Raw genomic sequence first — 15,913 nt, 5'->3', positions numbered from 1 at the left:
GAGTTGGGCTCCATCCTCGCTTGAGGGCTGGGCACCAAGGGTGTCTCCATGAGCAGTCCCTTCAGAGGGCAGGAGGCAAAGCATGGGAGGAAGTGTTTGGTCTGGGCAGTGCTTGCTGCTGCCATGGCAACTGGAGTGATTCATCTGCTGCCAGCAGCCAGCACACTGGGATTGAACTCCTGAGAAGATGCAGAGGACTTCAGAGCTGATTCTTGAGCTCCACCGAGTTGGGTGGGTGCATCCTTATTGCTCTTACTTCTCTCCCTTCCCCACTGGGCACAGTGGCTTTGTGTGGATGGGGAGAGCAACCTTCTCCAGAACTTGAGAAGAGCCTGAGGGGAGACCTTCAAGCTCTCTACACTCCCCTGAAAGGAGCTTGGAGTCAGTTGGAGGTTGGTCTCCTCCCAGGGAACAAGGGACAGAACAAGAGGAACTGGCCTGAGGTTGCCCCAGGAGAGGTTGAGGTTGGCCATGAGGAACAATTTCTGCCCCTTGAGGGTTGTCCAGGCCTGGCCCAGGCTGCCCAGGGCAGTGTAGGAGTCCCCATCCCTGGAGGGGTCTCAAAGCTGTGGAGCTGTGGTGCTGAGGGCTATGGGCTGGTGGTGTCCTGGCAATGCTGGGTTGGTGGTTGGACTCCATGAGCTTCGAGATCCCTTCCAACCACAATGGTTCCATGATTTTCATTGGCTGCCTGGCAGCAGCTTGGAGCTGTCCCTCCTTCTGGCAGCTGGTGGCTGGAGTTCAGGCTCATGGGTTGATGATGATGATGATGATGACCATTCTGAGGCAGGTTGAGGAGCAGCAAGAGGCTGTCCATGCAGCTGGTGGGGAAGGCCAGCCTGTGGTATCCTGGCACACCAGAGCACCTCTGAGCCTCTTGGTAGGGACTTCACCTGCCTAGACCAAGCCAGGGGGGCTCTTCCCATCCCCAACTGGTTTTGCAACAAAGCCCAGCTGGGAAGCAGCTCTTCAGCTCTCCCCTCCGCCCAGCTATGAGATGTCTTCATCTGTGGAGGAGAACCTTGGAATCCTGGTGGAGAAGTTCTCCATGGTGGTGGCACAAAGGATGCCCCAGGGAGAGCAGCAGGAAGGAAATTTGGCTCCATGTCCTTTGACCAGAAGATGACCAAGGGCTCTGGAAAACTGAGGGGGACCTCAGTTTTGGCTGAGTGAAGCTACTCTGCTGTGCTGGAGGAGTCCACAACCAGTGGAGCATGTGGTATCATGGCACCCTTGCTGGCAGAGCTGGCCCACAGGACAGCCAGGCAGTGGTGGGGCTCCTCCGGGGGTTGTTGCTTGTTCTGGAGACCTGGCTGCAGCCACACAGCTGCAGCTTGTGTTGTCCCCTGGAGCCAGGGCCTCTGAAGCACATCCTGCTCAGAATCAAGAGCTCTGCTTGAGCCAACACTTCCAGCCTGAGCAGGAAGGTCTTCTCCATCTCTTGACTCAGAAGAACAGAAGGTTTCCCTTCCTGGTGGTCCCCCAGGAGAGAAAGGAACAGCTTCAGGCTTGGTGGTTCGTTACTCACCTCTCCATAGAAGACACCAATTCAACAGCAGCTTGAAGGGCTCCAGCACCCAGCCAGGCTGTGGCTGGCCTTTGCCTTCATCACTGTCCCATCTGTGAGGTGGCCTCAATCTTCTGTCTGCTACGTTCCTGGGGCCTTTGCTGTCCTTGTGGCTGTGCCAAATGCTGATGCCCTGCTGGACTTGGCCCACCCACAGCACCCTTCCACATCAACCTGCCTCCACTGGCTCCTCTTTTGCTTCAGGGTCAGGCTGTTGGGTTTGCCCAGCCCACAGCTCATGCCATGTGGGGATCTCTCCTGGAGGTCCTCTTCCAGCCTTCTCCACCTGCAGGAGATTCTGTCTCCAGCTCATTGCTGTCCCAGCCAAGGGTTGTGTCTCTCTGAACATTTCAAGCTCCTGTCCAGAAAGAGCCAGGCTGGGGCTGGAGCTGCATGGTAGAGCTTCCATTATGGCTGGGAAGAAGCTCTGGGGCATCTGGGGAGAGCTGTCCTCTACCGCTCATGTCAACAGTGGTTGTGTTCTTCTGATTGCTTTGGAGTCCTCAGCACAGACAGGGACATGGTGGAGCAGGGCCAGAGGAGGCCACAGTGATGCTGGAAGGCCTCTGCTGTGAGGCCAGGTGGGACAGTTGGGGTTGTTCAGCCTGGAGAAGAGAAGGCTCCAGGGAGACCTTCTGGTGGCCTTTCAGGGCTTAAGGAAAGCTGGGGACAGAGTTTTGAGCAGGGCCTGTTGTGGCAGGAGCAGGGGTGATGGTTTGGGACTCAGAGGGAGCTTCAGAGTGGAGAGAAAGGAGAAATGTTTGCCCCTGAGGGTGGTGAGAGCCTGTGCCAGGCTGCCCAGAGAGGTGGGAGCTGCTCCATGGCTGGCACCACCCCAGGTGAGGTTGTTTGGGGCTGTGAGCAACCTGCTATGGTTGGGGATGTCTCTGCTGGCTGCAAGGGGTTGGACTGGATGACTTTGAAGGTCCCTAAAGCCTTCCATGCTCTGCCCCAGGAGCAGTGTTGTTCCCCCATGCCATAACTACGAGAGCTGTCCCCACTCACTCTTGAAGGCCTTGCTGCTGCCTCAGCTTTCTTCTGCTCCCTGGCGACTTGCTGTGTTCCAGGAGCTTACTGAAGATGTTTCTCCAGAGGGATCTTTGCTGAGACCCTGGCTAGGGCCTCTGACCTAGAGCTCCTGTTTTGAAGGTCCTCATCTCTTCCAGCAGTGATTCAGCCTCTCCTGGAGGGTTCCACTAGAAGCAAACCTCCACATAGTTGGTGGGCACCACCTTTTCTGTGCTGTGGTTGGGGATGTCCCTGCTCGCTGCAGGGGGTTGGACTGGATGACTTTGAAGGTCCTTTCCCCCCAAGCCATTCTATGAAGCTCCCAGACACTGAACCCAGGACGCATTTAACCCTGAGGAGCTGCATTTCCTCCACGGCCCAGGGCTTTGCTTCTTCCCACTCCACACCCTGTTGGGGATGGCTTGGATGTGCCCATTGGCAGCACAGAGGTGGTGGACAAGAGGCTGAGGCGCTTGAGCAGGAAGATTCCTCCAGCACGTGTTTGAAAGGCATCAGACAAGAAGCTCCTTGCGTTGCTATGGCAACAGGTAGAGCTCCAGCAGCCTGAAATTCCTGGACTTTGAACCCAAAATATCTCCTGGGAAAATATCTGAGTGTGGCCCAGCAGCACAGCTGGGAAGGAGCTTCAAGATTCTGAGCCAATGATGGCACAGATCTGAGGCCTCACTGTGAACAGTCTACCCAGGAGGGTGGTGGAGTCACCATCCCTGGAGGGGCTCAAGAAACCTGTGGCCATGGGATTTGGGCACAGGGTTTGATGGCCATGGTGGTGTTGGGCTGCTGGTTGGACTTGATGCCCTCATGGTTTGATGGCCATGGGGGTGTTGGGTTGCTGGTTGGACTTGATGCCCTCATGGTTTGATGGCCTTGGTGGTGTTGGGTTGCTGGTTGGACTTGGTGCCCTGATGGTTTGATGGCCATGGTGGTGTTGGGTTGCTGGTTGGACTTGATGCCCTTATGGTTTGATGGCCATGGTGGTGTTGGGTTGCTGGTTGGACTTGCTCATAGAATCATCCTAGGACGGCTCAGGCTGGAAGGGACCTCAGAGATCGTCTTCTCCCACCTCCCCTCCAGGGCAGGATTGCTTCTCACCCAGACTTGGCTGCTCAAGGCCTCAAGCACCCTGGCACCCACAACCTCCCCAGGCAGCAGATGACCTCAGAGGACTTTTCCAGCCAAGACAGTTCTGTGATTCAATGTTGGGCAACATCCTGCTTGAAGGCCTGGCTTCTCCCTTCCTCTGCAACCCATGGTGGTGGCCTCTGGAGCATTTTCATGACTTGTGCTCCTTTGGTCACCATGCCATGGGTGGAGTGACCTTGGAAGGGTGAAGCTGGAGAGTCTCCAATGTGAGTGGGGTGGGAGGTCCCCTGTTAGGATCACACCATGGGCAAGTGTGCTGCTGAGCACAAGCACAGGAGACCTCTGTGTGCTTCACCTGTCTTCTTCATCCATTGGCACCGGTAGTGGGTGGCATGTTGCCAGCTCTGGGCTCCTCAGTGGACATCAGCACCATGTGCCAGGCAAAGCTAAGCAGGTTCATGGTCAGGATGGAAATGCATCCATGAGATCTAAGGAGGTCCTTCCTGACCCAAGGGCTGCAGTGCTGGGCTCCACAGCAGGGCTGCCTTCTCCTATGACTCCGTTTCCACTCTTCCTCCCTCTGCAGAGCTATAGGCAGAGGTAGGAGTTGGTATCTTCAGGTGGCTTCATGGTGTTTATGTCTGCTGCATGCCTCCAAGGGTTAGCTTTGAAGGCCAGCTAGGGTGACAAGTTTGGCATCTTCAGGTGGCTCCAGGAGGTCCATTTCTTCTGCATGCTCCAAAGGATTAGGTTTGAAGGTCAGGTAGGGCAGGGAGCAGCTGGTGGCTCCTTCTGTGCACTCTTGGCTGGGCTTCTCCTGGCACGTGCCAGAAGGGTCTGGAGCACAGGTCTAGTGAGAAGCAGTGAGGGACCTGAGGTTGTCCAGCTTGGAGAGAAGGAGGCTAAGGGGAGACCTTCTGGCTCTCTACAGCTCCCTGAAAGGAGGCTGCAGCCAGGTGGGGATTGGTCTCTTCTCCCAAGGAACAAGGGACAGGACAAGAGAAAATGGCCTCAAGTTGCCCCAGGAGAGGTTGAGGTTGGCCATGAGGAACAACTTGTGCCGCTTGAGGGTTGTCCAGGCCTGGCCCAGGCTGCCCAGGGCAGTGTTGGAGTCCCAATCACTGGAGGGGTTCCAAAACTGTGGAGGTGTGCTGAGGGCCATGGTTTGGTGGTGTCCAGGCAGTGCTGGGTCAAGGCTTGCACTCCATGATCTCATGGTTTAGTGGCTGTGGTGCTGTTGGGTTGCTGGTGTAATGGCCGTGGCAGTGTTAAGTTGACCATTTAATGACCATGGTGGTGTTGACTTGATGGTTGGACTTGATGATCTGATGGTTTAGTGGCCATAGTGGGGTTGGGTTAGTGGTTTAATGACCATGGTGGCAATGGGTTGATGGTTGGACTTGATGTTCTATGGCTTAGTGGGCAAGGTGGTGTTGGCCTGATGGTTCAGTGACCATGGTGGTGTTGGGATGACCATTCAATGACTATGGTGGTGTTGAGTTGATAGTTGGACTTGATGATCTGGAGGTTTAATGACCATGATGGTGTTGGGTTGACCATTCAATGCCCGTGGTGGTATTGGGTGGTGTTGGGTTGATTACTCAATGTCCATGGTGGTATTGGGTTGACCAATCAATGCCCATGGTGGTACTGGGTTGACCACTCAATGTCCATGGTGGTGTTGGGTTGACTATTCAATGCCCATGATGGTGTTGGGTTGACCACTTGCTGCTCATGGTGGTGCTGGGTTGACCATTCAATGCCCATGGTGTTGCTGGGTTGACCATTCAATGCCCATGATGGTGCTGCGTTGACCATTCAATGCCCATGGTGGTGCTGGGTTGACCATTCAATGCCCATGGTGGTGCTGGGGTGACCACTCGCTGCCCATGGTGGTGCTGGGCTGCCCACTGAAGGCTGTTTGGTTGGCAGCTGGCCTCTGCTGAGCTGAGTGCCCTCTGTCCCAGCAGGCGGTGACAGCCTTGCCCCTCTCTTACAGTGCCTTTCCGGGAGACCCCCAGCTACACCAAGCGGCGCCGGCTGCTGGGTGCCAGCCTGGCCTCACCGCGCGTCCTGCAGCGCTCGGCCAGCGACAACAACCTGAAGGTGGACACCAGGGGCTCCTATTCGCCAGTGCCATCCCTGCGCAGCCTGCCCCCGCAGCTGCTGGCACAGATGCAGGAGGCAGCGGGCACCGAGGGCAGCCTGGCCAGCTCGGGCAGTGCCCGCAGTGCCCACAGCCGCTCCCCCTCCCTGCAGCGCGTCCAGGAGGAGAAGGAGGCCGAGATGCCAACCCTGCGCCGGGGCAGCCGCGGCAAGGCCAGGTGAGAGCTTCGGGAGGGGAAGAGGGCCGGGGGCCGGGTGCCCACAGCATGCCCAGTGGGCACCCATGGGGAGATGGGGGATGGGTGGGAAGGGGGAAGGTTGGTGGGACATGGTGAGGTCCTGTATCTCCTCGTCCCTGGGGAGCAGAAGGCTGGTGGAGCACGGTGGGACCCACAGTTATGGGTGTTCTGCCTGTGGTCCTGTGTGGGGGCATTGCTCTGCTGGAGCCACCAGGCCTGGGAGCAGCTGCTGGATACCATCACCAGCCTGCTGGGCAGCACAGGAAGGCCTTCCACGTGCATTGGGTGGTTGTGGTGGCCTGTAGGTGTCAGTGCCATGGGCCATGTTCTCCTGCTGGTCCCTCTCACTTGGTGGCCATATCTAAGAGTGTTGGCTCTGGTGCTGCTCGCTGCTGCCTTTGGCATCTGTTCTGGTCCAGGAGGATGGCTGCTGGAGAGCCTTGGTGGGGCCAAGGGGCCCTTTGGTGACAGCTAGGGTCAGGCTTTGATTTTGAAAGTCCTCTGTTGGAGAGGTGAAACTGAGTCCAGCCATGGCTGGTGGGAAGCAGCATCTGCTCAGGAAGGTCTAAACTGGGACCTCTCACCGTGGGGCCAGAGCTGTGGTTTGGAGGGTGGTGTCCAGAGCTATGTGCAACTACCAAGAGATGGACTTGGACCTTGAAGGACCAGACTGCAGGTTGCAGGTTGTGGTGCTGAGAGACATTGTTGAGTGGTGACCTGGGAGGGTTTGGTTAATGGTTGGACCTGAAGATCCTAAAGGTCTCTTCCAACCAAAGTGATTCCATGATTGATTCCACAGCAGAAGCAGCTCTGAGGCCCTTTGAGGCAACCTGGGCACTGCCAGGCAGCAAGGACAGGGAGCCAAAGGACTTTAGAGGTGTGCTGGAAATGGTCAAGAAGGAGGCTGAAGCCATCTGTGCTTTGGAGAAGTCAGGAGAGGGGAAGGGGACCTTAGGAAGCAGGTAGGGGCTAAGTCCAGCATGGCTTGTTGGAGGGAAAGAGGGCAGTTCTGCCAGGGTCATGGCACAGCAGTGAGGAGCAGGAGATCACACACAGTCTCACAGTATATCAGAGGTTGGAAGGGACCTCAAGAGATCATCAGGTCCAACCCCCCCGCCAGAGCATCATCACTTAGGGTAGGCTGCACAGGAATGCATCCAGGTGGGTTTGGAAAGGCTCCAGAGAAGGAGACTCCACAACCCCCCTGGGCAGCTTGTTCCAGGGCTCTGTCACCCTCACTGGAATGAAGTTTCTCCTCATGTTGAGCTGAAACCTTCTCTGTTCAAGTTTGTCTCCATTGTTCCTTGGTTTATTCCTGTGCACCACCCAAAAGAGCCTAGCCCCCTCCACTTGACCCCCACCCCTCAGCTATTGATAGACACTGATCAGATCCCCTCTCAGCCTTCTCTTCTCCAGACTGAACAGCCCCAGGGCTCTCAGGCTCTCTTCACAGGGGAGATGCTGAAGTCCCCTAAGCATCCTCCTGGCTCTCCCTTGGACTCTCTCCAGCAGGTCTCTGTCTCTCTTCAACTGGGGAGCCCCAAACTGGACACAGGATTTCAGGTGTGGTCTGAGCAGGGCAAAGTAGAGAGGTAGAAGAACCTCCCTAGCCCTGCTGGCCACACTTTTCTTGCTGCACCCCAGGCTGCCATTGGCTCTCTTGGCCACAAGGGCACATTGCTGTCCCATGCAGAACTTGCTGTCCACCAGCACTCCAAGGTCTTTGTGGAGCTGCTTTGCAGCAGGGCAGCCACTAACCTGTCCTGGTGCCTGCTGTTACTCCTCCCCAGATGCAGGACCCTGCACTTGTCCTTATTAAACTCCATGAGGTTTGCCTGCATCCAGCTCTCAGCCTGTCCAGGTCATGTTGGATGGCAGCACAGCCTGAGGGGTGTCAGCCAATTCCCCTCAAGTTTTGTATCATCAGGAGCTTGCTTAGGGCACTCTCAATGCCCTCAGCCAGGTGATTGATAAAGATATTGAACAGACCTGGACCCAGTACTGATCCCTGGGGGACACCACTGGCCACAGGCCTCCAAGCTGTCTCTGTGCCACTGATGACAACCCTCTGAACTCTGGTGTGCAGCCAGTTTGCAGTCCACCTCCCTGACAGCCATCTATGCCACATCTCCTGAGGTTTTCTATGAGGATGTTGTGGGAGACTGTATCAAAAGCTTTACTGAAGTCAAGATCTATGATATCCACTGCTCTGCCCTCATCTACCCATTTGGTGATATGTTCATAGAAGGCTATCAGGTTAGTTAGACAAGATCTCCCCTTGGTAAATCCATGTTGGCTACTCCCGATAACCTTCTTGTCTTCCATGTGGTTAGAGATGACCTCCAGGAGGAGCTGCTCCTTCATCTTTCCAGGGATGGAGGTGAGACTGACTGCTCTGTACTTGCTTGGCTCCTTCTTCTTGCCTGTTTTGAAGACTGGAGTGACATTTGCTTTCTTCCAGTCATCAGGCACCTCTCCTGTTCTCCAGGACTTTTCAAAGATGATGGAGAGAGGTTCAGCAGCAGTATCAGCAGCTCTCTCAGCACTCATGGATGCATCCCATCAGGGCCCATGGATTTGTGTGTCTTGAGATGGTAGAGGAGATCTCTAACCCTGCCCTGACTGACCAGAGGAATGTCCACATCTCTCCAGTTCTGCTCCCTTGCTTCTAGAGACTGAGCTTCCTGAGGGCTGCTCTTAGGAGTAAAGACTGAGGCAAAGGCGGCCTTCAGCAACTCTGCCATCTCTGCATCATCAGTTACTGCATCTCCCCTCTCATTCAGACATGAAATGAACATCCAGCAGGCTCCAAACCAGCATGGAACCGGTTTCCCTCCACCCTGCAAGCTGGCTCAGGAGTTCACCAGCTGGGGACCTGCTGAAGCCAGGAGCACAGTGTGGGTGTGAGAATGGTAGAAGGTGGGGGGAGAGGGGAAAGGACCACCCTGGGTTTCTGTCAGCCAGAGGAGTCTGGCAGGGTTCTCAGGATGACCTGGGCCACCAGCTGGTAAGGCTGGAGGGGGCAGATGGGCAGAGTTGAGCCTGACCCGGCAGGGCAGCTCCTGGAGAGGTGCTGGGGACTTGGCAGCAGTGTGAGGGAGGCTTTGCAGTGTGGAGAAGGACCTGGGAACCCTGATGGACAAGTTCACCATGAGCCAGCAAGATATCCTCTTGGCCAAGAAGGCCAATGGTCTCCTGAGGGCCATGAAGAAGAGTCCAAAGGGATGTGCCCACACTTTGGTGACCAGCATGATGCTGACCCTGATAGTGTTGGGTTGCTGGTTGGACTTGATGCCCTCATGGTTTGATGGTCATGGTGGTGTTGGGTTGCTGGTTGGACGTGATGCCCTCATGGTTGGATGGTGATGGTGGTGTTGGGTTGCTGGTTGGACTTGATGCCCTGATGGTTTGATGGCCATGGTGGTGTTGGGTTGCTGGTTGGACTTGATGCCCCCATGGCTGGATGGCCATGGTGGTGTTGGGTTGCTGGTTGGACTTGATGCCCTCATGGTTTGATGGCCATGGTGGTGTTGGGTAGATGGTTGGACTTGATGCCCTCATGGTTGGATGGCCATGGTGGTGTTGGGTTGCTGGTTGGACTTGATGCCCTCATGGTTTGATGGCCATGGTGGTGTTGGGTAGATGGTTGGACTTGATGCCCTCATGGTTGGATGGCCATGGTGGTGTTGGGTTGCTGGTTGGACTTGATGCCCCCATGGTTGGATGGCCTTGGTGGTGTTGGGTTGCTGGTTGGACTCGATGCCCCCATGGCTGGATGGCCATGGTGGTGTTGGGTTGCTCGTTGGACTTGATGCCCTCATGGTTGGATGGCCATGGTGGTGTTGGGTAGATGGTTGGACTTGATGCCCTCATGGTTGGATGGCCATGGGGGTGTTGGGTTGCTGGTTGGACTTGATGCCCTCATGGTTTGATGGCCATGGTGGTGTTGGGTAGATGGTTGGACTTGATGCCCTCATGGTTGGATGGCCATGGTGGTGTTGGGTTGCTGGTTGGACTTGATGCCCTCATGGTTGGATGGCCATGGTGGTGTTGGGTTGCTGGTTGGACTTGATGCCCCCATGGTTGGATGGCCATGGTGGTGTTGGGTTGCTGGTTGGACTTGATGCCCTCATGGTTGGATGGCCATGGTGGTGTTGGGTAGATGGTTGGACTTGATGCCCCCATGGTTGGATGGCCTTGGTGCTGTTGGGTTGCTGGTTGGACTTGATGCCCTGATGGTTTGATGGCCATGGTGGTGTTGGGTTGATGGTTGGACTGGATGATCTTAGAGGTCTCTTCCAACCCAAGAGCCCTGCTGTGGCTCCTCTCTGGGCTGCTGCTGTCCTGCTCCTTCCCTGCCTGGATTCAAGGATCCTGGTGGGGCAGAGCTGAGTCCTGTGCTCCAGGCTGGAGCTGTGGTGGCTCATCACATTGTGTGATGTGTGACTCACAGCCAAGCTTGTGATAGCCTCCAAACCCACACCACCAGCAGCAGCATTCCCCTTGTGCTGCTGGTGACTCCAGCTTTAGCACTTTGCCTTCACCAGGAGTCACTTCAACCCCAGGCTTCTTCATGGAGCACTTTGCAATCCCCTGGTAGATGTGGCAGGAATCTTCTCCCATCCCTTCTTTGTTTCGCTGACCCCAGCACAGCCGTGGGTTTCTTCCCCGCCTCACTGGGGAGGCATCAGGAGGTCACCTCCTGTCCTCAGTGTGGTGGCCATGGAGGCTGAAGCAGCCAGGAAAAGCTGAGGAGTTTGGCTGCTGCTCCTCACACTGTCCTTGATGAGTCCCTTCTGCCTGTCACCGCCAAGGTGCTTGGACGACAGCAACTTGGTGCTGCCCTCTAGGCAAGTCCAAGCACCTTGGCCTGGGCTTTGGGCCAGTGTCTCCTCCAAGAGGTGAGGTCACCACAATTCAGGAGCTCTTTTTTTTTTTTTTTCCTTAATTTCCTCCCCCCTTTTTTTTTTGGGCCATTTGAACTTTCCCAGTCTCCTGGACACACTCTGTGTAGTACCAACCTGCAAAGATGACCTTGAGGTTTGCTTAGCTTGCTTTAATATCTCCTGAAACCTCCTTCCAGATGTGTGGTCATCCAGGCATGTCCCAGGCTTCTTAATTACTTCCTGCTCCTGGATTCCAGGTAGGATCTCAGCTCTGCCTCTGAAATCTGAGGGCTGATCTCTGCTTTGAAGGTCAGGATGAAGCACTTTGGGCTCCTCACTTTCACCCACTGGCAGTTTTCCCTCTGTGAGAGCATCACTGTCCTGGGGTCTTCTCCCTTCTAGTGGAGTGAGGTCCTCTCCTCTCCTCTACCCTCCCCTTTGTCATGGCCAGGTGTTTGCTTCTCTTGGCTTCTTGTCTTCTTCAACATCTGTCCATGGCAAAGCCTGAGGGACCTGGGGCTGAGAGCCTGCAGAAGAGCAGCCCCAGAGCGCATCTGATCAGTGTTCAGCAAGAACTAAAGGGTGGGGGGCGAGAGGCTGGGGCCAGACTCTGCTCACTGGTGCCCAGGGACAGGCCAAGGGCCAAGGGGCACCAAGTGGAACCCAGGAGGTTGCATCAGGAGCAACTTGTTTGGTGTGAGGGTGCTGGAGGCCTGGAGCAGGCTGCCCAGAGAGGTTGTGGAATCTTCTTCTGTGGAGAGCTTCCAACCCCCCCTGGCCATTGTGATCCTGGGCAAGCTGCTGTGGGTGTCGCTGGTGGAGCAGGGGGGCTTGGACTGGATGAGCTCCAGAGGTCCCTTCCCACCTCACCACGCTGGGATACTGAAATCTGTTCTCCTTTGCTTTTCCCACCATGGGAGCAGGTAACAGTTTGGGTTTACAGGGACCTCTGGAAGCATCTGTCCCACCCTGGGCTGGCCTTTATGAAGCCCCTTCTCCAGAAGGTGTAGAGCCTGGCCTCAAGAGGTGCTCCTGAAATATCCTCGGTCTTTTCCTTGCTCCAAGGAGCTCAGGGTTGTTCCTGCCAAGTCACCACTTCTGTCTCCATGTTTCCAGCCTCTGGAATCACAGGAGCTCCTTTGGCTGCCTTCTGCTCCTTCTCCAGACAGATGAATTGCCATGGAGATCATCCAGGAGCTTTCTGGCCACTCTGGCCTGCTCCCTCCCCAGCAGATCTTTGGATGAAAGACAATCTCTTGTTATCCCCAAGTTCCATCAGTGGGCATGAGCAGGGCTTTGTGGAGGATCAGAAGGCTCTGTGCCAAGGCTGGTGCCTGCCCTGAGCATGCCCCTTGCATGAGGCTGCAGGCAGGACATGTGCTGAGGAGGCCCAGGGATCATCCTCCCTGCCCTGAAATTCCTGCTCCTTTGGTTCTGCCCCTGAGCCCTCTGCTGTGTGCAGCCCTGCTCAGACCTTCTCCACCAGAGCTACCCCCAGCTCCATCAGACCTCCTCAATCACAGAGTTTTTTGGGTTGGAAGAGACCTTTAAGATCATTGAATTCAACTCAACACCCCCATGGCCATCAAACCATGAGGGCATCAAGTCCAACCAGCAACCCAACACCACCATGGCCATCAAACCATGAGGACACCAAGTCCAACCATCAACCCAACACCCCCAGGGCCATCAAACCCTGTCCCCAAGTGCCATGGCCACAGGTTTCTTGAACCCCTGTGGGGATAGGGACTCCACCACCACCTCCCTGGGCAGCTTGTTCCAGTGCCTGACCACTCTTCCAGTCAAGAAATTGTTCCTCATGTCCAACCTGACCCTCCCCTGGCACAATCTGAGGCCATCTCCTCTCATCACCTGATCCTAGGCAGAAGAGCCCAACCCCACCTCACTCCAACCTCCTCTCAGGAAGCTGTAGAGAACAATGGTCTCCCCTCAACCTCCTCTTCTCCATGTCCCTTTCTGTCCCTGCCTTGAAGGTTCTTGGCTTTTCTCCACCTGAACCAATCCTCCTTCTCTTGAAGTGGCTCAGACTTGGTGGTATTACACCTGACCCATCCTGGGGACTTGAATCACAGAATGGTCTGGGTTGGACCCCCAAAGGTCACCCAGTCCAAGCCCCCTGCAGTCAGCAGGGACATCCACCCCTAGAGCAGGTTGCTCATAGCCTTGTGGAGTCTGAGTTCATCTCCACCATCCTTCAGCTCTGCTGGAGGGGAGTTTACTAAAGCAGGTGCCTGGTCCCATGCCTGCTCCTCCTATTACTGCTCCACTGTCCCCAGCTGTCCCCAGCCTTGTCCTGCTGATGCTCAGCCTGGGGGTGATTTATTGGTTGAAAGCCTCAAAGGATTTGTTTTGCTTCCCTTGGCTCTCAGAAGCTTTTGGATCCCTTTCATTTGTTCTACCTGCAGCAGGGATTTGAGTTTGTCCCCTTTGCTCCTTGGTGGCTTCCAGCCTGGCATCAGCTGCTGCTCTACATCCTGCCTGCAGCAGCTCCTCAAAAAGAAACCCAGGCAGGGTCCTGGGTGTGGAGAACCTGAGGGTGGAGGCTCTGGGGGTCACCAGTGGGTGTGGAGGTGTGGAGAACCTGAGGGTGGAGGCTCTGGGGGTCACCAGGCTGCCCGTGGTCCTTCTGTGCTGTTTGAAGTGGTGCCAGTGCCCAGCAGCCTGGCTGTGAGGGTTTGGCCCAGGTTGGCTGTCCTCCATGTCCTGCCATAGTTGGACAACATCCCTCATGACCTGGTTTAAAACAGTGGCCACTGTCCAGCAAGAGAGGAACAGAAGCTAGAGCAGAGGCAGAGCTGCTGGTAGGGCCATGAGACATGGGGTCAGCATCCTGGGACCAGGTTGGCCAGGGAGGTGGTGGAAGCCTCATCCCTGGAGGTTGGATGTGGCTCTGAGCAACCTGCTCTAGTGTGAGGTGTCCCTGCCCATGGCAGGGGGGTTGAACTTGAGGTCCCTTCCAACCCTGACAGTCCTGTGATTCTATGATGGCTTTGCCTGATCCCCCTTTGAAGCTGTCCCTGCTCTGAGCACTCAGCCTCCTATAGCTATCCCCTGGTTGAGCCCAAGGCTTTCCTTCTGGTGTTCTCTCCATGGGCCTGCTGCCAGGTTAACCCTTGGCTTGCTGGAGACCCAGGGGTGGGGTTAACCCCAGGAGAGGAGGGACAATGTTGGCACTGATACAAAGTGGAGGGGCTTCTTTTCTGTGCATCTTGGTAGGGCTGGAAAGTCCAAAAGTGCCCTTGGAGCTGCGAGAGGACTTCTTCCAGTTCCAAGGCTCAGGGGTGGTCTTCTGAGTCCTGCTGGAGTCAGGCTTGGTGTCTTTTATGGAATCAGAATTGTTTGGGCTGGAAGGGACCTCAAGGATCATCCAATTCCAACCCCCCTGCCATGGGCAGGGACACCTCACACTACAGCAGGTTGCTCACAGCCACATCCAGCCTGGCCTTCAAAACCTCCAGGGATGAGGCTTCCACCAGCTCCCTGGGCAACCTGTGCCAGTGTCTCACCACCCTCATGGGGAAGAACTTCTTCCTAACATCCAATCTAAAAGTCTCCACTTCTAGTTTTGCTCCAGTGGTGAGGTTCTGCCCTTGGGTTCTTCTCTTGCTTACTCCTCACCTGCTCAGCTCCTCTTTACCCTTGTTGCCCTTCTGTAGGACTTTCCAAAGTCATCCTTGACTAGACCCTTTTGGTTTCTCCTTACCACAGGTCATGAGCTGGGAGGTCCCTGTGTGCCAGACGTTGCTTGGTGGCAGCTGATCCATCAGCCTGATGGCTTTGGCAGGGTCACAAACTGGCTACATTGGGTCACCCTTAGGTAATGACTCTTAACTAGGGAGCTTACAAGCTCAGGCCATAGCGTGGGGGCATGGCCTGGGGCCAGGTCCCTGCCTGGCTTCTCCTCTGACCGTTCCTAGAGATGGGCTCTTGCTTGGGTGCCCCAGCAGGGGGTTTGCTGCAGGGCTGTGGCATTAGTGGTGGCAGTCTCCGGTGCTCATCCACCTCTCTGCTCTCCAGCTCAGTGTCACCACGCTGCTGGGTGGCCATGAGTGTGTCCCACAGCCAGGCACATCTCCTGGGGAGCCACCAGCCTGTGGCAGTCTGAGGTTCCTCTGACCTCTTTCACCTTACCTAGCCCTGAGTTGTCCTTATGATGCCAAACTTACTGCCCTACCAGTGCCTGCTCCACCTTCCCCAGCTGCTCCATGTTGCCCTCTCCTGCTGGGTCTGTCCTCCATGGAGCTTCCAGTGCATCCCCCAGGTCCATGTTTTGATCTGTTGCTGCTGGCTTGTTTCCTCCAACCCCTCCACAGAGGAACATCTGCAGTGGTTTGGGGTTTTCTCGTTGGCACTTCGGGGTGTGGTTTAATGGCTGTGGTGGTGGTGGGTGGATGGTTGGAGGTGATGATCTCAGATGGCTTTTCCAAGCCAATTCTGTGATGTTGGATCACAGTGGTTGGCTGCTTCTCCATTCTTCTCTGGGCTTACCAGACATTCAAGAGCTGTGACCCTGCAGGGTGGGCAGGAGTAGAGCCATGGTTGTCAGAGGTCCTGTGCTCCTCTTTGTCAGTGGAGACCACCAGACGTCCTTCAGTAGGACTCTGTGAGGTCTGCTGGAGCTTGCAGCCATGCAAAGTGCCCTCAGCTGTTGGTGGGCAGGCACAGAGTAGGCTGTGTGGGGTTGTTCTGCTGCCTGGGAGAGCTCTGGAGTGCCAGCTGGGCTCTGTGGGTCTGTGAAGGGAGACAAAATGCTGAGGGAGCAGCTCTGTGAGGAACAAAGGCTGAGAGCAGCCCCAGAGCGCATCTGATCAGTGTTCAGCAAGAACTAAAGGGTGGGGGGCGAGAGGCTGGGGCCAGACTCTGCTCACTGGTGCCCAGGGACAGGCCAAGGGCCAAGGGGCACCAAGTGGAACCCAGGAGGTTCCATCAGGAGCAACTTGTTTGGTGTGAGGGTGCTGGAGGCCTGGAGCAGGCTGCCCAGA

General features: G+C 55.9%; 1 protein-coding gene across 1 annotated transcript in view; it reads left to right on the top strand.

The window, feature by feature from the left end:
• Positions 1–15,913, top strand: part of LOC128980865 (SH3 and multiple ankyrin repeat domains protein 3-like) — a gene marked incomplete at its 3' end in the record, with an annotated part of 226,171 nt that overhangs the window by 84,294 nt on the left and 125,964 nt on the right. The window contains exon 11 of the mRNA XM_054399419.1: positions 5,679–6,003. Coding sequence (XP_054255394.1) covers positions 5,679–6,003 — 325 coding nt within the window. The remainder of the gene's footprint in view (positions 1–5,678; positions 6,004–15,913) is intronic.

Source organism: Indicator indicator, chromosome 3, assembly GCF_027791375.1.
Source record: "Indicator indicator isolate 239-I01 chromosome 3, UM_Iind_1.1, whole genome shotgun sequence".
In the NCBI taxonomy this organism is placed as follows: domain Eukaryota; kingdom Metazoa; phylum Chordata; class Aves; order Piciformes; family Indicatoridae; genus Indicator; species Indicator indicator.
The sequence above is the reverse complement of the archived record's forward strand: the minus strand, read 5'-3'. Positions and strand labels throughout refer to the sequence as shown.